At 41.3% G+C, this 22,904-nt stretch overlaps 1 protein-coding gene across 7 annotated transcripts in view; it reads right to left on the bottom strand.

The window, feature by feature from the left end:
• The window catches only part of LOC127436473 (protein PHTF2-like), a 44,661-nt gene that overhangs the window by 20,680 nt on the left and 1,077 nt on the right, over window positions 1-22,904 (bottom strand). For 5 of the 7 annotated variants that reach the window (XM_051690644.1, XM_051690642.1, XM_051690647.1 and 2 more), the window contains exons 2-3: window positions 6,021-6,101; window positions 4,435-4,491 (exon numbers count right to left, since the gene is read on the bottom strand). In XM_051690644.1, the coding sequence (XP_051546604.1) occupies window positions 4,435-4,491; window positions 6,021-6,065 (102 nt within the window). In that variant the 5' untranslated portion in view covers window positions 6,066-6,101. Of the gene's footprint in view, window positions 1-2,195; window positions 2,251-4,434; window positions 4,492-6,020; window positions 6,102-16,288; window positions 16,400-22,904 lie in introns of those variants that run through there. The other 2 variants (XM_051690643.1, XM_051690648.1) reach the window with 2 other exon arrangements.

Below are 22,904 nucleotides of genomic sequence, written 5' to 3'. Positions count from 1 at the left end.
ACAGAAAGATGGACAGAAACGCATCAGACAGAGAGACAGACAGAAAAACATCAGACAGAGAGACAGACAGAAAAACATCAGACAGAAAGACGGACAGAAATGCATCAGACAGAGAGACAGACAGAAAAACATCAGACAGAGAGACAGACAGAAATGCATCAGACAGAGAGATGGACAGAAACGCATCAGACAGAGAGACAGACAGAAACACATCAGACAGAAAGACGGACAGAAATGCATCAGACAGAGAGATGGACAGAAACACATCAGACAGAGACAGACAGAAATGCATCAGACAGAGAGACAGACAGAAAAACATCAGACAGAGAGACAGACAGAAATGCATCAGACAGAGAGATGGACAGAAAAACATCAGACAGAGAGACAGACAGAAAAACATCAGACAGAGAGACAGACAGAAATGCATCAGACAGAGAGACAGACAGAAAAACATCAGACAGAAAGACGGACAGAAATGCATCAGACAGAGAGATGGACAGAAACACATCAGACAGAGACAGACAGAAAAACATCAGACAGAAAGACGGACAGAAATGCATCAGACAGAGAGACAGACAGAAACACATCAGACAGAGAGACAGACAGAAATGCATCAGACAGAGAGATGGACAGAAACGCATCAGACAGAGAGACAGACAGAAACACATCAGACAGAAAGACGGACAGAAATGCATCAGACAGAGAGACAGACAGAAAAACACCAGACAGAAAGATGGACAGAAACGCATCAGACAGAGAGACAGACAGAAATGCATCAGACAGAAAGATGGACAGAAACGCATCAGACAGAGAGACAGACAGAAAAACATCAGACAGAAAGACGGACAGAAATGCATCAGACAGAAAGATGGACAGAAACGCATCAGACAGAGAGACAGACAGAAAAACATCAGACAGAAAGACGGACAGAAATGCATCAGACAGAGAGACGGACAGAAATGCATCAGACAGAAAGATGGACAGAAACGCATCAGACAGAGAGACAGACAGAAAAACACCAGACAGAAAGATGGACAGAAACGCATCAGACAGAGAGACAGACAGAAAAACATCAGACAGAAAGACGGACAGAAACGCATCAGACAGAGAGACGGACAGAAATGCATCAGACAGAGAGAAGGACAGAAACACATCAGACAGAGAGAAGGACAGAAACGCATCAGACAGAGAGAAGGACAGAAACGCATCAGACAGAGAGAAGGACAGAAACACATCAGACAGAGAGACGGACAGAAACACATCAGACAGAGAGACGGACAGAAACACATCAGACAGAGAGACGGACAGAAACACATCAGACAGAGAGAAGGACAGAAACGCATCAGACAGAGAGAAGGACAGAAACGCATCAGACAGAGAGACGGACAGAAACGCATCAGACAGAGAGACGGACAGAAACACATCAGACAGAGAGACGGACAGAAACGCATCAGACAGAGAAACAGACAGTTGTGCGTCATATGAGAACATTAACATGAGGTCAGGTAAAAATCATGCGTGTAAACACACAATTAAATATCACAGGAGTTTCAGTACTGAAATCATGAGCATTTGAACAGACTGCAATAAAGAAATGATTTTTACAACAATCCAAAGCAGCTTTTTCAGCAGTCACATCAATCTAACATCAATCACCCGACCTGTTTATAATCCACAGCAGACTCCTGTCAGTTTCTCATCAATAATATTCAACGACTCCTCAAAACAACGAGAATCAATCTGACATTCATCATTGAAGTATAAAATTTCTCCATTTATTCATTTAGCAGAAGCTTTTATCCAAAACGACTCACAAATGAGAATCATTTACCGGGTACGGTTCATGTGAACTCTGGTGTGGTTCGCTGCTAATATGAACCAAATCGTGGAAGTGAACTGCTATTGATGACGTATAATTTGCGTCTTTGCAGGCTCCCGATCACAATTATTATTGTTTAATGAATTTCTCACACCAGCTTGTGTCCAAATAAATCACCTCCAGAGAGCAGCTCACATTCTCCACACATCCACGGGCTCGCGGCAGACAAACGCTAACATTTCACATTATTGCACATTCAATGAATCCATGGCAGAAAACATAATTGTCGTTTTGTGCATGTAAAGTTTTGGTGGTAAATCCAAAGAGATAAATACTTCAATAACACAGCGGAGCTGATGTCTTCTTGAGTTGTTACCTAGTTACAGTAGTAAACAGCTGCCGCTTGTCCTCACGTTGATGGCGTAGTCGCACTGCGGTTCGGACAGAAAAAATATGATGTGAACAGAGACCAGCGGGGGAGGGGGGAAATGAAATCGGGTCAGTCCAAGCAATCAAACCAAGTGTGAAAGCACTCTCATACAAACAAAAGCCGACAGTTACTCTTATGAATCATATTACTTGGTCAAACAATAATTTTCTCCAATATTAACACTAATTCACAGAAATATTTATTGAACATGGGTGTCTTTTCTCATATTACTGACGTTGTGATTTTAAAAAAGCAGTGAGGTAGGAGACTATATAAGCTGGTAAAATCACTAACATGTGCCGTCTGATGGCTTCTTGCTTTATTAGAAACAGCAGGTGTGCTCTGAGTCACATTTACATGCAGTTATTTTTAATAGTAACAGGAAGGAAGTGTTAAATACACATGTGCAAAATGCCATGGCCAACTGTGGTCTGATTAACATGTAAACATGCTGGACGAACCAGAGCTACAATTACATTATCATCAAGGTCTGTTAGTCCGACTTTACCAAAACAAACAAATAAACAAACAAAAAAATATTTCAATCCAATTTCAAATCAAATTCACTGTTACATATTTCCACATATATTGACATGAGGGTGAGTATATGATGACAGAATTATCATTGCTTAAAGGGACAGTTCACCCAAAAATGAAAATTCTCTCATCATTTACTCGCCCTCACGCAGTCCCAGATGTGTATGACTTTCTTCTTCTGCAGAACACACATGAAGCTTTTTAGAAGAGGGCTGAAATATTCTTCTAAAAATCTTAAATGATGTAAATGATGAGAGAATTTTCATTTTTGGGTGAACTGTCCCTTTAATATCTGTCTTTAGTTTAGAGTGACATTCAATCAAAACTCAAGTCAACATTCAGTTATAAACCCTCATGATATTGTCTGATGTGACCTTGTTCGAGTTCAGTCTAAACACACACACACACACACACACACACACTCACCTTCACCTTCACCCTCACCCCCTCACCCTCACCCTCACACTCACCCTCACACCTTCACCCTCACACTCACACCCTCACACTCACACTCACCCTCACACCCTCACCCTCACACCCTCACCCTCACACTCACACCCTCACCCTCACACTCACACACTCACACTCACCCTCACACCTTCACCCTCACACTCACACCCTCACACTCACCCTCACCCTCACCCTCACACCCTCACCCTCACACTCACACCCTCACCCTCACACTCACACTCACACACTCACACTCACACCCTCACCCTCACACACTCACCCTCACACCCTCACCCTCACACTCACCCTCACACCCTCACACTCACACTCACCCTCACACTCACCCTCACACTCACCCTCACACCCTCACACTCACACCCTCACCCTCACCCTCACCCTCACACCCTCACACTCACACTCACCCTCACCCTCACCCTCACACTCACCTTCACCCTCACACCCTCACACTCACACTCACACTCACCCTCACACCCTCACCCTCACACTCACACACACACACACACACACACACACTCACCTTCACCCTCACCCCCTCACCCCCTCACCCTCACACTCACACACACACACACACACACACACACACACACTCACCTTCACCCTCACCCTCACACCCTCACCCCCTCACCCTCACACTCACACTCACACACACACACACACACACACACACACACACACACTCACACTCACCCTCACACCCTCACAATCACACACTCACACGGCACTTTCCACAAATGGGACACAATACAGGGCATGAAAGTCTTAAAAATAAAAAATAAAATTCAACAAACTTTTCCAGCAGTGTCAGTGGAGAGTCACTTAAACACAGAATACTGTTGATCTTCCGGATCTAAAGAGGTCTAATTAAATATCTTATGAGCTGTATTGTTTTTATTTATTTTTATTTTAGATGAAGTTTACAATTGTTGCAAGTCTGTTACCACAATTTGAGATGTTTAAATACAGTTTAAAACCCTCATTTCTGTAATTGTTTGACAAGTTAACTGTGTTATCTAACATATCTAATAGTTTTCACAAACAAAATATGAGATTTGGGACTTTTAATGCTATAAAAAAAAAGTCAAGGGACACCAAAGTGCTTCATATTCATGTAGACACTCGAACAGAATGAAGAATAAAAGAAACACGAGAGAAAGTGAAATAAAGATTGACACGTTACCTTGATCTCGCGCTGTTCTACTGATTTCTCCCATATCTGCTGATCATACGCACCGATCTAAAACACACACATCAAACTGTGAAACACAAGCATGGGTGATCTTTTGTTTACCTTTATGAAGTAATTATTTTTAATAACACAAACATTATACTGTGTGTATCATCCTTTCATGACAAATATTATAATTTAATGAATTCATACCAAATAATGAGGCTGTTACCTATCAATGTAATATTTTCATATATTTGAAGTGATAATGTGTACACATAGGCCTACAATTTAATACAGATTAATAGACCGTATTAGAAATGTTTATAAGTATTAAATAAGAAGTCATGATGATGATGTGTGTGTGTGTGTGTGTGTGTGTGTGTGTGTACAGACTCACTTAAGTGATTATCGGAATAAAAATTATAATAGTGTCACATTTAATACAAACACAAATAAAGACTGAAATGCCACAAACAACATGATGAAAGACGGACGGACGGACAGACAGATTCATCTCCACACTGATCGTCACATCGAGAGTTTTTTAGTTTGGTTAATTTTTCAACACGTACGACATGAAGATAATCAGAATGAACCGCTGGCGAGTGTTTTGAGTTTGTGTAGTTGTGTAGAAACATGAGCGCAGCAACAGCCGTACATGGATGTGTTCCATGAGTTGAAGCGACACAGCTGATTGGTGTGATTGTTGCTGAGGGCGATCAGTGCCACAGCGCGGTGACATCTGAACACTGGAGGTGAAGACAGCGATGCTGGACTGAAGTCATCACCGTGGAAACAACTCAATAATTCACGAGTTCACTCTCATTAAACATGCAGTGAGCCAAACACTCGATCCATACAGTGAGTGAGTGTGTGTGTATAACTGTGTGTATAACTGTATGAGTGTGTATAACACACACACTCATACAGTTACACACACTCACACACACACACAAACACACATACAGTTATACACACACACGCAAACATACATACTCATAGAGTTATACACACACAAACACATACACTCATATAGTTATACACACACACACACACACACACACACTCATACAGTTATACACACACTCATACAGTTATACACACACACAAACGCATTTATATACACACACACATACACACACATACAGTTATACACACACACATATTGTTACACACACACACACAGTTATAAACACAGACACACACACACTCATAGTTATACACACACTCATACAGTTATACACACACTCATACAGTTATACACACACTCACACACACACACACACACACACACATAGTTATACACACACACATACTGTTACACACACACACACACACAGTTATAAACACAGACACACACACACTCATAGTTATACACACACTCATACAGTTATACACACACTCATACAGTTATACACACACACACACACATAGTTATACACACACACATACTGTTACACACACACACACACAGTTATAAACACAGACACACACACACTCATAGTTATACATACACGCACGCGCGCACACACACAGATGAAACACATGAAGTTAGGAGAAACATTATTAGATAAATATGAATCTGAGTGTCTCACCTTCTTCTGGTACCACAGCACTGCATCACGCACTTTAGACGCCATTTACATGTCAGAGGTCACGCACTCGATCATCTTAAGCTGTGAACACACACACAGATATAGACTGTATTGTCTGATGTAGATATACACCGATCAGCCACAACATTAAAAGCACCTGCCTAATATTGTGTAGGTCCCCCTTGTGCCGCCAAAACAGCACCAACCCGCATCTCAGAACAGCATTCAGAGATGATATTCTTCTCAGCACAATTGTACAGAGTGGTTATCTGAGTTACCGTAGACTTTATCAGTTCAAACCAGTCTGGCCATTCTCTGTTGACCTCTCTCATCAACAAGGTGTTTCCATCCACAGAACTGCCGCTCACTGGATGTTTTATGTTTTTGGCACCATTCGGAGTAAATTCTAGAGACTGTTGTGTGTGAAAATCACAGAAATACTCAAACCAGCCCATCTGACACCAACAATCATGCCACGGTCCAAATCACTGAGATCACATTTCTTCCCTATTCTGATGGTTGATGTGAACATTAACTGAAGCTCCTGACCTATATCTGCATGATTTTATGCACTGCTGCCACACGATTGGCTGATTAGATAATCGCATGGATGATTGTTGATGCCAGATGGGCGGGTTTGAGTATTTCTGGGATTTTCACACACAACAGTCTCTAGAATTTACTCAGAATGGTGCCAAAAACAAAACACGTCCAGTGAGCGGCAGTTCTGTGGATGGAAACACCTTGTTTATGAGAGAGGTCAACAGAGAATGGCCAGACTGGTTTGAACTGATAAAGTCTACGGTAACTCAGATAAGTCAAGTCATTTTTATTTGTATATCACTTTTCACAACACACATCATTTCAAAGCAGCTTTACAGAAAATCATGCATTAACAGAAAATGAAACTGTAATATCTATAATGTCTTGTGTAGTTTGATTAAATATGATTGTAAATTGTGTATAAATATAAGTAATTCAATAATAATTGTATTTATAACCCCAGTGAGCAAGTTGAAGGCGACTGTGGCAAGGAACACAAAACTCCATAAGATGTTGATTAATGGAGAAAAATAACCTTGAGAGAAACCAGACTCACTGTGGGGGCCAGTTCCCCTCTGACTAACATCATGAATATAATGACAATATTAGTTATTTATGTGCAGTGAAGTCATGGTTTAAAATGAGTAAACTAAGTAAGCGTTAAGGGTCAGTGTTTAAACAAAGATTTTGTAAGAACTGTAAGATTAATGACTAATGTCTTTGAAGTTCACCCTGGATTAACTGCAGAAGTTCACACTGATGCATTGTCCTTTGTTAGTTGGCTGATGAAGGATTTTACTAGCAATTAATTGATAGTCTGTGTATTCCATTATAAGAGTGTAGTCCATCAATAGACAAAGGTGATGCAGGCAGAGATCAGTGAGGTGCATCTCAGTTCAACCGGTCGGTAATTTCGGTGAGGTTCAGTGAGGTCCATCCTAAATCCAAGGTTCAGGCAGTGGCAGATGAAGTATCCGATGTCTTACAGTTGGAGTTGGCATCAGTTCATCCTCTGAAGTCCATCGTAATAGACTGAAGTGATGTCTGGCTGGCACCGGCTGCATTTAGTCATCATCACTCAGAGACACGTAGCAGTGGAGTCCGACACCAAGCAGAAACGGAGCTGGATCTGACCGGTTCTGATGACCTCGGGTTGAGACATGGAAACAAATAGAATAATATTATTGTAGATGCCATTCAATTTTATGCAGAGTTATAGATCATGATGGATGTTTCGTTCGGCAGACCTAACTAAAGCAGACTAATTGTGAGTTGATGGATAAATTAGGTGTATGTCTAGTTAAATATATGAGTCTTTAGTCTAGACTTAAACTGAGTGAGCGTGTCTGCATCTCGAACTGTGTTAGGGAGACTATTCCATAGTTTAGGAGACAAATAGGAAAAGGATCTACCTCCTTTTGTGGATTTTGATATTCTAGGAACTATTAACAGGCCAGAATTTTGCGATCGTAATGAACGTGATGGAATACAGTGTGACAGAAGATCACTTAAGTACTGTGGAGACAGACCATTCAAAGCTTTGTATGCAGTTAACAGAATTTTTAAATGAATATGAAATTTAACAGGAAGCCAATGTAACGATGATAAAATGGGGCTAATATGATCATATTTATTGGTTCTAGTCAGCACTCTGACAGCTGCATTTTGAACCAATTGAAGTTTATTGATCTTGCTGGACATCCTCCCAGTAATGCATTACAATAATCTAGTCTTGAGGTCATGAACGCATGAATTAGTTTTTCTGCATCAGCAACAGAGAGCATGTGTCGTAATTTAGCAATATTTCTGAGGTGGAAGAATGCTGTTCTACAAACATTAGAAATTTGATTTTCAAAAGGACAGACTGGTTTCAAATATAACACCTAAGTTCTTCACTGTAGAAGACGATGTAACAGTACATCCATCGAGAGTCAAATTATATTTTAGCGACTTATTTTTTAGAGGTTTTTGGTCCAATAATTAGTACCTCTGTTTTGTCGGAATTGAGTAGAAGGACATTTCTGGCCATCCAATCTTTGATTTCATTGATACACTCTGCTAATTTGGAGAATTGTGAAATGTCATCAGGTTTAGAAGAAATATAAAGTTGAGTATCGTCAGCATAACAGTGGAAACTTATTCCACGATTCCTGATAATATCTCCCAGGGGAAGCATATATAAGGAGAAAAGCAGAGGCCCTAAAACTGATCCCTGTGGCACTCCATACTTTACTTTTGTGAGAGGTCACATGACGCCATGCAAGAAGCAGATGTTTGAGCGACGAGCTCTGCGCACTTTGCTAAATTTTTTGATTATTTTCATGTTATAGTCTGGTGAAATTTGATACACCCAGTTGCACATTTGCTCTTTGAAGCAAAACATGGCAAAGAAGTCAAAATCCTCGGGCTCTGGAGACATTAAAAGACACTTACGTGTTCAGGATGAAAGCCCGACAGGCCTACAGACCGGGGACTCGATTTGGATGGCGCGGCGGGAGAGGAGATCCAGCGTCAGTTGTCCAACATGTCGGTGATGCTGACGAAGGTTCTTGCTGACTTGGAGGATCTCGCTGTAATACATCGATCGTTTACGGCGATGGAAATAAAATTCTCTGAGTTAGTTACAAGAGTGACTGATGTTGAGAGACGAATCGATTGTCTGGAGTCTTCGGAGAGAGAATTAACTGCTAATCCGCCAGTGACCAAAGTTGATTTGGAACATCTCCTTGAAAAGCTTGAAGATCTTGAGAATAGAAACCACAGGAATAACGTTCGAATTGTTGGAATTCCTGAGCATGAGGAGGGCAGAGATATGGTGAAATTCTTAGATGAGCTTTTCACGAGTCTGCTTGACATAACAGGTAAAAAATTGGAAATCGAGCGAGCTCACAGAGTCCCAGCTCACAGATTTGCTGAACATTTGTTTGTCTGTCCGAGGAATCTGAATGGTTTTATATCAGCTGGAATTTGTTTTGTGGAAGATCACACCTTTAAGACAGTTCTGTGAATGAATCTACACGTTCTTTGTGTTCATTCTTCCTATTGACTGGGCTTATTTTACAATGTATTTCTGTTATGTAATTTTGCCTCACAAATTTGTGAGGCAAAATTGAGCAATCCGATGGCAAAGTTGTTGTGGGGGCTCGTGGCCGTTCAATTGTCGCCGGTTGGCGCTTTCGTGCGCGGGGTTAATGCGCATGTTTTTCTTTTTTCTGTTTGTTTTGTTCGGGGGGATGTTCTGGGTTTGATTGTTTTACTAATGGGGAATGTGGTCTGTATAATTTTGTTTTTGACACACAATTTATTTTTTCTTCTATATCAAAATGTCAGATGTTAATATGAGTGTACTATCTCTCTCCACATGGAATGTGAATGGGTTGGGGCACCCCATAAAAAGAAGGAAGGTTATTACTTTTATTAAACGTAAGAAATATGATATAGTGTTTCTTCAAGAAACACATCTCTCCCCGCAGGAAGCTGAAAAATTTGGGAAGACATGGGGTGGACATGTTTTCTTTAGTGCTGGCTCAAGTAAGAGCAGAGAAGTCATTACATTGATAAGTAAACATCTACAATTCAAAGGTCTCAAACAGACTAAAGATAAATTAGGAAGAGTCATTATTGTGTTAGTTGAAATTCAAGGGCAAAGGTTGATTTTGGCTTATATTTACGCATCTAATGCTGATGATCAGGGCTTTTTTACAGATCTTGAAGGGATGTTGCAACCCGCTGGCACCCCTCATGATATAATATTGGGAGGAGACTTTAATTTTTTGATGGACTCAGTCCTTGATCACAGTGAAGCAAAAGTGTGTAAACCCCCTAGAGCAACACTGATGCTTCACAGGATGTGTAAAAATCTTGGTCTTACGGATATTTGGAGACTTCTGAACCCATCCGGTAGGGATTATAAATTCTTTTCATCAGTTCATAAGATTTACTCTAGAATAGATTTTTTTTATTTTTATATCCAAATCCCTCATTTCATCTGTTGCTGATTGTCCAATTGGAAACATCTTAGTCTCAGATCACGCCCTGGTGAGATCAGAGGTGTTGCCATATACAAAAGAAATCATATAGTTGGTGCCTTAATGTGTCCCTTTTGCAAAATCCTGATTTCCAACAAATGTTAAAGACTGAAATCAATGTTTATATGGAGACCAACTGGTCCTCAGTATCCTCTGTGGGCGTGGCTTGGGAGGCACTTAAGGTGGTTCTTAGGGGTCGGATCATACAGTATGCCTCATTCACCAAAAAATCTAAAGCACGAGAACTTGTGGAGTTGGAAGAGAATATTAAAAGTGCCGAGGCAGAGCTGAAGCACCGTATGTCATCTGATGGCCTCAGAGAATTGACCCGATTGAAATATAGATATATACTATTTTGTCACGGAAAGTGGAGTTTTGGTTATTCAGGGAAAGACAGTCATACTTTGAGTTGGGGGACAAAGCAGGGATGCTTTTGTCTAGATATATAAAGCAGAGAGATTCTTTTTCTACCATTCTCTCTGTGAAATCTGCGGGTGGTGAAATATTTACCTAGGCCATTGATATTAATAACGCCTTTAAAGAATTCTATCTTCATCTCTATAGTTCCATGTCTTCGTCTACTGATGAAGATATTAGAAACTTTGTGGAACCATTAGATCTTCCTAAACTGACGAATGAGCAAAAAAAATTCTCTTGATTCTGAGATAACCTTGGAGGAGCTTGATGAGGTAATTAAGGCCGGGGCCTGACGGCTTTTCCTCTGAGATTTTCAAATCTTATGCTACAGAACTGGCTCCACTTTTGTTAGAAGTTTATACGGAATCATTAAAGAATGGAAAGCTTTCGCCAACCATGACACAAGCCCAGATCAGTCTGATTCTTAAAAAGGACAAAGATCCAAGCGAGTGTAAAGGTTACCGTCCAATTTCCCTGATCCAGTTAGATGTAAACATTTTGTCAAAAATTCTGGCTAATCGATTAAGTAAAGTTATGACATCACTTATACATATGGATCAGGTGGGGTTTATTCGGGGCTGCAGCTCTTCTGATAATATTAGGCGTTTCATCAATTTCATGTGGTCAGTAGCGAATGATCAGTCTCCGGTCACTGCCATCTCACTTGATGCCGAAAAGGAGTTTGATATGGTAGAATGGGATTATCTTTAAGATTTTGGAAATATATGGGTTTGGGAGTACATTTATTGGTTGGATTATGTTACTTTATAGACACCCTGTAGCAGCGGTACAAACAAATGGATTAATTTCAGATTATGTTACTCTGGATAGGGGCACCCGTCAGGGTTGCCCTCTTTCCCCATTATTGTTCTGTCTTGTCCTGGAACCATTAGCAGCTGCAATAAGAAAGGAGGATGATTTTCCAGGGGTGATTGCGGGAGGTGTGGCGCATAAGCTTCTGCTTTATCCAGATTATATTTTATTATTTGTCTCTGACCCCACTAGATATATACCTTGCCTCCACAGAATTATTAACTCCTTTTCCAAGTTCTCAGGATACAAAATCCGAAGCTTTGGCTTTGACAGCGTACTGTCCAATAACAGCCTTCCAGTGGCCCAAATAGGGAATTAAGTATTTGGGAATTTTATTCCCAGCAACAGGTGGGACAGGTGGGCTTCATTACATTTATCGATGATTGGGAAGGTTAATGTTATTAAAATTAATTGTATTCCAAAATTCAACTACCTGCTACAGTCTCTCCCTGTAGATGTCCCCCTCTCTTATTTCAAACAATTTGATAGCATAGTGAAGTCCTTCATTTGGAATGGTAAGCGTCCCAGGTTAAATTTCAATAAGTTACATAGGCCGATTGACAAAGGTGGGTTAGATTTTGTTTTATTATTATGCATTCAGTCTTTGACATTTGGCTCATTGGTCGCTTCCACCTGAGAGAGCCCCTCCCTGGTTTTTTATTGAAAAGGAAGTTCTTGCCCCTATCTCGCCACTGCAAAGCCTTTTGATTAAACTAGCCGGAGAGGTTAAGTTGCACCCTGTTATTTTGCATTTGCACTTGATATGGACAAATGTGTCCAGAGTGTTTAATTCTGGTATTTATTTAAACGTAGCCTCGAGATATGGCTGAACCCTAAACTATGTATTAATAAGTCCCCTTTCTGTTGGTCAGATTGGATTGTGAGGGGGGTTAATACACTTGGTGACCTATATGAGAGTGGAGTATTGAGACCTTTTGAAAATTTGGTTCAACAATTTGGCATTCCCAGATCTCAGTTTTATAAGAATTTACAGCTGCGCCACCTACTCTGCACTGTTTTTGGGAGTGGCACGCACCTCCCACCCCCCCCCCCCGTTGCGGCAGATACTCTGGGAGTGGTGATTGCTGCTTTTGGGAAGGGTCATGAGGCATCAGTGTATTACTCCCTGCTAATTCAGAGTCTGGGTGACGGAACTTTGAATTCTCTCAAAAAATTATGGGAGAAAGATCTAAACTTGACATTGGAGGAGGGGGTGTGGGCTAGGATCCAAAAAAATGTCAAGTCTGCATCTAGAGATGCAAGGGTTCGCCTTATGCAATTTAAGATTTTACATCGATTTTACTGGACCCCCTCCAGATTGTATAGGCTTGGTCTTAAAGACACACCCACCTGCTGGTGATGTCAATCAGAGGTTGGAGAAATAACTCATGTCTTTTGGGGGTGTGTTGAGATCCAGGAGTTCTGGTTGAAAGTTCAGAGTCTTATATGTGATGTATTGGGCACTCGGGTTTCACTTTGCCCCAGACTCTGTATTTTGGGCGATGGGGTGGTCATCGACGTTGAGAATCGGCACATAAAGAGTTGGGTCCTAACGAGCGTTATGATCGCCAGACAGGTTATTTTAAGGGGTTGGAGGTCGGTTGGAGCACTCTCATTTCATGAGTGGTGCTCGGAGATGGGGAGGGTGGCAGCCTTTGAGGAAGGGATGTATAGAAGGCTGGGAAATCTGGGGTTATTTGATAGGAAATGGGGCAGATATTTGGCCTTTTTGGAAGGCTTTCGCGGAGGGTTAGGGGAGAGGGATCTCTAGTTTTAAATATGTGTGTGCAATTTGATTGTTTTTTGAAAATATGCTCTTTATTTATTTATTTATTTATTGTGTGCGTGTTTTGTGTTTTTTTTTTTTGTTTCCAAATATTTATGACCACTGGGGTGAGTGTTTGTGTTGGGTGGGGGTGTTCGGGGGGAAGGGTTTAATTGTATATAAGGTGATTCTGCATTTTCTGTGATGCTCATTTAATTTGTTGAATGGAATCAATAAAAACTGTTAATAACAAAATACTTAACTTTTGTTTGGTTTGACAATTCCTCGTTTACACAGACAAAATGGTACTGGTCTGCTAAATAGGACGTAAACCATGCTAATGCAAGTCCACAAATGCCAACATAATTCTCCAGCCTATTCAAGAGAATGTCATGATCTATGGTGTCGAATGCAGCACTAAGATCTAAAAGCATTAGAAGAGAAATGCAGCTGTGATCAGATGATAAGAGCAAGTCATTAGTAACTCTGATAATTGCAGTCTCTGTACTGTGATGGGGCCTAAATCCTGACTGAAATTCTTCATATATACCATTTCTCTGTAGAAATGAACATATTTGTGAGGACACTACCTTTTCTAGTATTTTCGACATAAACGGGAGATTTGAAATCGGTCTATAATTAGCCAGTTCTCCAGGATCAAGCTGTGGCTTCTTAATAAGTGGTTTGATAACTGCCATTTTAAAGTTTCTTGGGACATGTCCTAATGATAGCAAGGAGTTAATAATATTAAGAAGTTGTTCTGAGATTACAGGGAATACCTCTTTTAAGAGCTTAGTTGGTATTGGATCTAACATACATGTTGTGGCTTTTGATGTTTCGATAGGACATGAAGAGCTAACAAAACTTATGACAGTGAAGGATTGAACTTGCACGTGAGGAAAATTATGAGACACTGTTTTCTGAGGTGCTGTGACAGATGATTGCATAATTCCAATTTTATTTCTGATTATTTAAATTTTATCAGTAAAGAAATTAATGAAGTCATTACTATTGTGCTGCGATGGAATATTTGGTTAAGTCGAGGCTTTATTCCTAACCAATTTAGCCACAGTACTGAATAAACACCTAGGATTGTTATTTTCTTTTGCTATAATATGCTGACCTGGTAGCTTTTAGTGCCTGTCTGTAGTTACAGACACTATCCTTCCATGCACCGTGAAATACCTCTAATTTTGTATTCTTCCACTTACGCTCCATTTTCCGAGCTGCTCTCTTGAGAGCATGAGTGTGATCATTGTACCATGGTGCGGGGCTTTTTTCTTTAATTTTCTTTAATCGAAGGGGGGCGACATTATCAAGAGTGCTAGAGATGACTGTATTTATATTTTCTGTAATTTCATCAAGTTCTTCTAGACTTTGTGGCTTACTAAGTGTATGAGATAGATCTGGAAGATTATTAGTGAAGCTATCTTTAGTGGTCGAAAGAATAGTTCTACCTGAATGATAGCGTGGTGTAAATTGAGTGATATTAGCTAATCGCAGCAAACAAGAGACGAGGTAATGATCTTAGAGGTTATCACTCTGTGGTAGAATTTTATATGAGAATGAGAGAATCAGCTTTATTGCCAAGTATGCTTACACATATAAGGAATTTGTCTTGGTGACAGGAGCTTCCAGTGTACAACAATACAAAAAGCAACAAGACTTTTAATAAATAATTAAAAACTGAATAAAAAATAAATAAATATTGAAAAGAAAAATAGACATATATATATATATATATATATATATATATATATATATATATATATATATATATATATGATTAGCCAGTTTGTCTGCTTCCTGATCTGGGCCCCAGTTAGTCAAATACTATCATTATTAAGACTATGAGCCAAATTACTAGAGAGGAGAGCGGCACCTTCCCTGGAGGGATGGAGTCCGTCTCTCTTTAGCAGGTCAGGTCTACCCCAAAAACTCTTCCAATTGTCTATAAATCCAATGCTATTCTCCAGACACCACTCAGACATCCAGCCTTTCAGTGACACTAATCTACTATAAACCTCATCACCACGAAGAGCAGGGAGGGGGCCAGAGCATATTACAGTGTCTGACATTTTTGCAAGTTCACACACCTCTTTAACATTATCTTTAGTGATCTCTGATTGGTGAAGCTGGACATCATTAGTGCTGACATGAATAACAATTTTAGAAAATCTAAGTTTAGCACTAGCCAAACTTAGTAAATTTGATCTGATGTCAGATGCTCTGGCACCCAAAATGCATTTAACAATAGTGGCTGGAGTCTCTATTTCCACATTCCTTACAATAGAATCACCTATGACCAAGGCCCTTTCAACATGATTCTCAGTGGGTTCATCATTGAGTGGGGAGAATCGATTGGAAACACTAACAGGAATGGGAGAGTGGTGTAGCTTTGCTGAGCGAGTATACCGCAGAGACGTCACCCAAACCCCCTACTGCGGGGGCTCTACAGCTGAAACCAAAATGTGTTTGTTGCTCACTGTACTAACTGCATCCAAAACAGTATCTACCGGCTTCTCTTTCTCACTGACCTCCACTAGCATTCAGATGCGTGTCTGTAACTCATTAACCTTCTCCGTCAGCCTGACTAATTCTTTACATTTATCACATGTGAATCCCTCACTGCTGATGGAAGAGGCTATTGTAAACGTGATATGCAATGCAGGAAGAAATAATGAGCGGATGCCAGAACTTACTGCAATTGATTGTTGTTGTTGCTGCTGTTGTTCCTGAGTGGTGAGGGTTTGAGATCGATGTGAATCCCTCATGCAATTGTTTGTAGTTATGGTTGTTCTTGATAAGCGGTGCTTTGAGATCGATGCAATCATCCGTGTAACACAGAGAAGAAAAATGGGTGCGCGCAGAAAATGTACGCAGCTGAATTGCGATAAGAGAATAATGCGGGGGAAAACCCGATGCGTGCTGAAAAATGGCAGATGTTAAGGATTAAAAGTTGAAAACAGATAAGCGATGCTAAAAAAGCTAGCAGACTCGAGCTAGGCGCCAGCAGCAACAGGTAAAATACACAGATGAAACAGTAGAAAAGCAGAAAAACCCGAAATGCACGGTAAAATGACAAAGGATAAAATGATGAACGTATGAGAATAAGAATAAGCAATGCTAAGCAGGCAACAAACAGTCGTGCAGCGTGCCATCAGCAACAGAGATAACCGCTCTGTACAATTGTGGTGAGAAGAATATCATCTCAGTATGCTATTCTGAGATGCGGGTTGGCGCTGTTTTGGTGGCACGAGGGGGACCTACACAATATTAGGCAGGTGGTTTTAATGTTGTGGCTTATCGGTGTAGACAGACAGTCAGTGAGACAGGTGCTCTGTTGTGTGACACACTAAAGCCCTTCTTAACTGCAGCATAGGTGTGGCCAAAACCAGCACGTCACACACTTATCTCAATGAGGACACAGTGTAGGGGCCTGGGTAGCTCAGCAAGCATTGACGCTGACTACCACCCCTGGAGTCGCGAGTTCGAATTCAGGGTGTGCAGGGTGACTCCAGTCAGGTCTCCTAAGCAACCAAATTAGCTCGGCTGCTAGGGAGGGTATAATCACATGGGGTAACCTCCTCATGGTCACGATTAGTGGTTCTCGCTCTCAAGTGGGCACGTGGTAAGTTGTGCGTGGATCACGGAGAGTAGCATGAGCCTCCACATGCTGTGAGTCTCTGCGGTGTCATGCACAAGAGTCACGTGATAAGATGCACGGATTGACTGTCTCAGAAGTGGAGGCAGCTGAGACTTGTCCTCCACCACCCGGATTGAGGTGAGTAACCACGCCACCACGAGGACCTACTAAGTAGTGGGAATCGGGCATTCCAAATTGGGAGAAAAGGGGATAAAAAATAAATAAATAAATAAAAAATGGACATATTGTACACTATGTATATAATAAAGCTAATTACATGCCTACAGAGGAACATAAACTTGAGAAGTTTCAAAAATAATTTCATTTACTTTATGAATTCTTTTTACCTTTGAGGGCGTCACCAAAGAGAGTGTTACATCACTTCTCCAGATATTTTGTAACTAAATTAGACCAAACACACACACACACACACACACAGCAGCTGGTCACGACATGTTAAGAGATGTCATCTGTATGAGAGACAGATAGGGCTGTTGTGTGCATTTTGAGGATTTCTGCAGTTAGTTATTACAGCAGTGAGGGACTTTATTTTAGCATAGTTAAGAGTGTTAACAGGTAAAATAACTGTAACTCACTGTCACACATGGATCACTGCTTTTACAAAACAACTGCAGCAGCTAAAAGATACTAATATTCAATAAATAGTTATATATAATAATAATATTATGATAAACAATGTTTAAGGTTACAAAGCAACTTGTCACATTAATATAGAATTCAGCTGATGTTTGTTCACAGGTGTGTGTATCAACAACTATAATGCAATTTATAATCTAATTTATCAGAATTCAGGAACATCAACACAAACACACGAGAATCAGTTCTAAAACTGAAGGTGTGTATGAGTTAAATTCTTCCAGAAGGTGAAATCAGGACACACACACTCATTAGTGCTCGCTCAAGTGTGGAAATACCTGTTCTGCTCACACAAGCATTCACACGCTTTCAGTTGCACTGAATAGGAGATGCTGTTTCCTGGTAAACACACACACACAAATACTTTCTCTTAGCTGTCCATCGTATCCGATGATGACGCTTGCATCAAGGAATGGGTAGGTTTCAGGTGAGGGCATCAGCTGGGTTGACGCTGATGCCACTTCATGTGGCTGTGGAGGCCAATCCGACAACCACACACTCTGTTGCTGGTGGGGCAGGAGAAGCCGGATGCTAGGGTAGTGCCAGCAGCCCATCTGTGGCATTGAGCACATCTTTCATTCATCTGCTTTTGTACGGCTTGATGCAATCCTTCAGTCTCACTGGCACAAGAAGCATGACAGACACAAGAAGCATGACAAGCCAGGGTCTAAACATGAGTGGGATCAATGCCACAGCATTTCAAGATGTTTCTGTTGCAGTCCTTAAAATGCCTCTTCTGCCCACCAACAGCACGTTTTGCTGTAGAGATTTGGCCATACAGGGCTTGCCGTGGTAACCGGTGTTCCGGCATGCAGATGACATGCCCAAGCCAGCGAAGATGACATCTGGCCAGTATTGCTTCCATACAGAGGATGTTAGTGTTGGCCAGTATCTCTGTGTGGGGTGTCCGATCCTCCCAAGACAGACCAAGGATTTTTTTAAGACATCATACATAGAAGGTCTCCAAGAGCACAATATGCAGTCTGTATGGTGTCCATGTCTCTGCCCCAAAGAGGAGAGTGGAAACACATACTACATTATCAACAGCAACCTTGCTGGCTATTCTCAGATTTTTGTTCTCAAAGACCTTCACACGTAGGAGACCAAAGGCTCTGGAGGCTTTGTTAATGCAGCAGCTTATTTCATGGGAAAGGGAGCAATCTGAGGAAAGCGTGGAGCCAAGATAGGTGAATCTATCCACCACTTTCAGTGGAACACCACTGACGTGGAAGCTCGGAAATATGGCTGGCTGTACTGAGAACTGTGTAATAATTAAATTATCACAATACTGGAGTCCTTCCACTCTTGAGGGAGGATCTCTGACTTCCAGATATTTGTGATCAGAAGGTGTAGATGGCGAGTGAACAGGTAACCCCTGTTCTTTATTACCTCTGCAGGAATCCCATCAACTCCAGAACTTTTATTGTTCTTCAGGGTTCTGATAGCTTGAAGGACTTCAGAGAACTGTGGTGGGCCATCTAGATGGTGGATTTGTGGAAGATCTGGGAGTTTGCTGATAGATTTAAAGTCAACCGGGCTCTAGTGGTTCAGAAGGCACTTAAAATACTCTGCCCATCAATCTAGGATCTGATGATGATCTTTAAAGAGGGAGTTCCCATCCGGTGTAATTGCATATTTTTTTGGGACCATACAAGGTTTTGATTGTGTCATAAAAGCCCTGCATATTGTTACAGTCCACTAGGCCTTGTAATTTCCCTTGCTTTGTTCAGTTGTCCTCCATTTCCCAGAGAGCCCGCTAAATAACAGCTCTTGCTTCAGCAAACACAGCTTTCAGGGTGGGTGAGTCCGGATTGGATAAAAGAGCTTCATAAGCTTGGTGTTTTGTTTGTAGAAGTGTGTGCAGGATTGGGCAGTTACTGTCAAATCAGTCCTGGTGATGTTTCTTTGAGAAACCAAGGACTTCAGAGGTTGCACTATGGATAATTGTACTCAAGTTAGACCAGTTGGTTGATTCCTCAGGGAATTGATCAAGCCTGCTGCAAGAAGACTTTTGAAGTTGTCCCTGATGGAGGGATTTTTTAGGCCAAGGCAGTTAAACCTTTTGTTCGGGGGTGTTCTACGATGGCAAGGTTGAATCTCCAAGCAGGGTTTAGATCTGACCATATGGTGGCCTGTCCCGCACTCAGCCCTGTGCATGACGCGAGTGATAAGTGCATGATGTCTGTATTTTTGGCGAATGATAATGTAGTCCAGAAGGTGCCAATGTTTTGAACGGGGGTGTTGTCAGATGGTTTTCAGCTTGTTCTTCATCTGGAAGATGGTGTTGGCGATTACAAGATGATGTTCGGTGTGTAGAAAGAGGAGTCAGAGCCCGTTGCTATTCACTTTACCCACTCCATCTCCAGGTATGATGATCTGTCCTTACCCTGGCATTGAAGTCTCCCCTGAGGATGAGCTTATCTGCAGGTGAAGTTTTCTGTATAATGGAGTCAAGAGACCTGTAAAATACCTCTTTTACATCCTGCACTGCTTCCAGGGTTGGTGCATAGGCACTAATGAGGGTGGTGAAATGACCCTTGATAAGGGGAATATGCCATGTCATCAATCACTCGTTACTGCCAGTGGGAGACTCAGGGAGTCTGTGTTGTATTAAGTGTGTTTTTATGACAAAGCCCACTCCATGGATGCGACATGCCCCCTCAGGCACCCCTTTCCAGAAGAAAGTGTAGCCTGCACCAACTTCAGCTAGGGAGCCCTCTCCATGTAGCCTGGTTTCACTGAGTGCTGCAATGTCAATGTTATATTTCCTCAATTCCAGGGCTGTTCTTCGGTTAGGCCTCTCAGGTGCCTCAGCCATGTCCAGAAGTGTTCAAACATTCCATGCAGCAATGTTCGAGCAAGTGTATTTTCTACTGTACTTCTTTCGACCGCAAAGGGGGATGCTCCGACGGCTGTGGTTTTCTGTCTAGAGTTGGTGAAGCAGCCAATTTTTAGACCACTTTTTTTAGGTCCTTCCCCTTCAGGGGTGAGCAGTGTGGGGCTGCTCAGTCATAATGGAAGCTGCCAAAGAGACACGCTGCTCCATCCTGCAGCTCAGTGACCATCACTCCATTACCGCCTTCGTGCACTCTTTGGCTAGGTACTCCTAGTCACATCCCTGGCCTGTACCCACTACTATTCCACATCACCACAGGACTCAGGGGGTGGGGGTTGAAGCAAGGAGCTGGCGCAAGGAGGTGATTAAGGTGGGGGTTTGAGTGCGCAGTCCATACTACCACCATCTTCGCTCTACCAGATAGATTCCAGTGGCATGAGAGACTCATGATGACCTTCATCTGGCCAAAGCTGCAGAGGACCGCCGAAAAATCCGTACTACTGGATCCTGCCTGTGCATCTCCCCAGATGCAGATTTGTAATTAAGGTTTACTCCCCTAGCCATTACGCCATCCCCAGCTTACCCAAGTGGCAGTGGGGCGGTGGTTGGTGAGACACCTTTAGGGACCACTGCAACTCAGAGATCCCCTACTGATTCAGACTGAGGTCGCAAAACCCCAGTTTCCGCAGGTTGCCGCGAGGAGACATGATAAGAGTCTTGGTGAGGGAGAGGCTATGCACTGACCATAGAAGACTTATGCTCTCTGATTCCTGGACCCCAAAACTGGATTGGCCAGTGGCAGGAGCTAAGAGAGGGACATTGCAGGCATCCCTACCTGCAATAGCTCACCTAGCAAACTGCACTAAATGCACCACAACACCCTGCAGGCAAGTACCCTGCCAACATGCCACCCACACACACACATACACTCCCTGCGTCTGAAACAGTGTACTGTAAGATGAATTCAAAAATTTCCTAAAATCAAAAGTTGTATTAGGTAACATTAGTTAATGCACTATGAACTAACATGTACTAACAATGAACAATTGTAATTTTATTAACTAACATTACAATTAATAAAGGCTGTAAAAATATATTGTGCATTGTTTGTTCATGATACCTAATGCATTAACTAATGTTAACAAATGGAACAGATTTATAGTTACCAAAATTACATTAATTCTGAATCTTGTGGGAAATCATAGGTCATGTGGGTATTTAACGCTTTTATGAATACGGTACCACTCTACTGGCATACTGCTTTAAGCATACTATAAAGTAGGGAAGTATGAATATTCATGCACACAAACACACACAAACACACACGTAACCCAACACAGAACTGCGTGTTTCAATGTTTCATGAAGGAGAGAAACAGCAGTGTGTGTCATCTGATATTGCACTTAATGTGTATGTGTTCTTCAGTCTAAATAAAGCAGTGTGTCTTCCTGCAGAGGAAACGTCTCTCAGCGACTCTGCAGCTTATAATGCAAATAACAACCTGACACTAAAAACACCTCAACACAACCACACACACACACACACACACAGAGTATGAAAACTCAAACATCATACTCACATGAAACACACGGACAGTCTGTGCGTGTGTCTGTGTCTTTGTGTGTGTCTTTGTGTGTGAACAGACAGTCAAACATAAATCAGCAAGACAACACAAACACACACATCCACATTTACTGACGCTGACTAACAATCATTCAAACCATTGTGAGAAATGTGTTCATGTGAAATTGTGTTTCTCAAGGTAAAGACCTGTTTATATATGAACACACACACACAATAACACTCAACAGAAACACAAACAACCCCAAGATCAAAACAAATCAAACAAACAACAAACAAAATAAACTAGGTGAATGGATAGAAAGCTACTGTGTGTGTTGATTAAATAACACACACACACACACACACACACTCTTGGATTTTACTTCCTCAATGACTGAATGTTGTTTTATTCTGTGTGTTGCTGTTGATTAAAATCAGTGATTACAGCAGATATCAAAGGATTGTTTATATACTAATTCAAAGCAAAACACATTTCATATAAAGTTTTGCTCTTAATAAGCTGCATGATTTTTTATCTTAAAATTAAAAGGGCTTGTTCAACAAAGACAGCAAAACAAGAGATTTAAATTATTCATAAGAACAGCATCAGATGTTT

This window comes from Myxocyprinus asiaticus, chromosome 47 (assembly GCF_019703515.2).
Source record: "Myxocyprinus asiaticus isolate MX2 ecotype Aquarium Trade chromosome 47, UBuf_Myxa_2, whole genome shotgun sequence".
Lineage (NCBI taxonomy): Eukaryota > Metazoa > Chordata > Actinopteri > Cypriniformes > Catostomidae > Myxocyprinus > Myxocyprinus asiaticus.
This window is presented reverse-complemented; position numbering and strand designations above follow the sequence as displayed.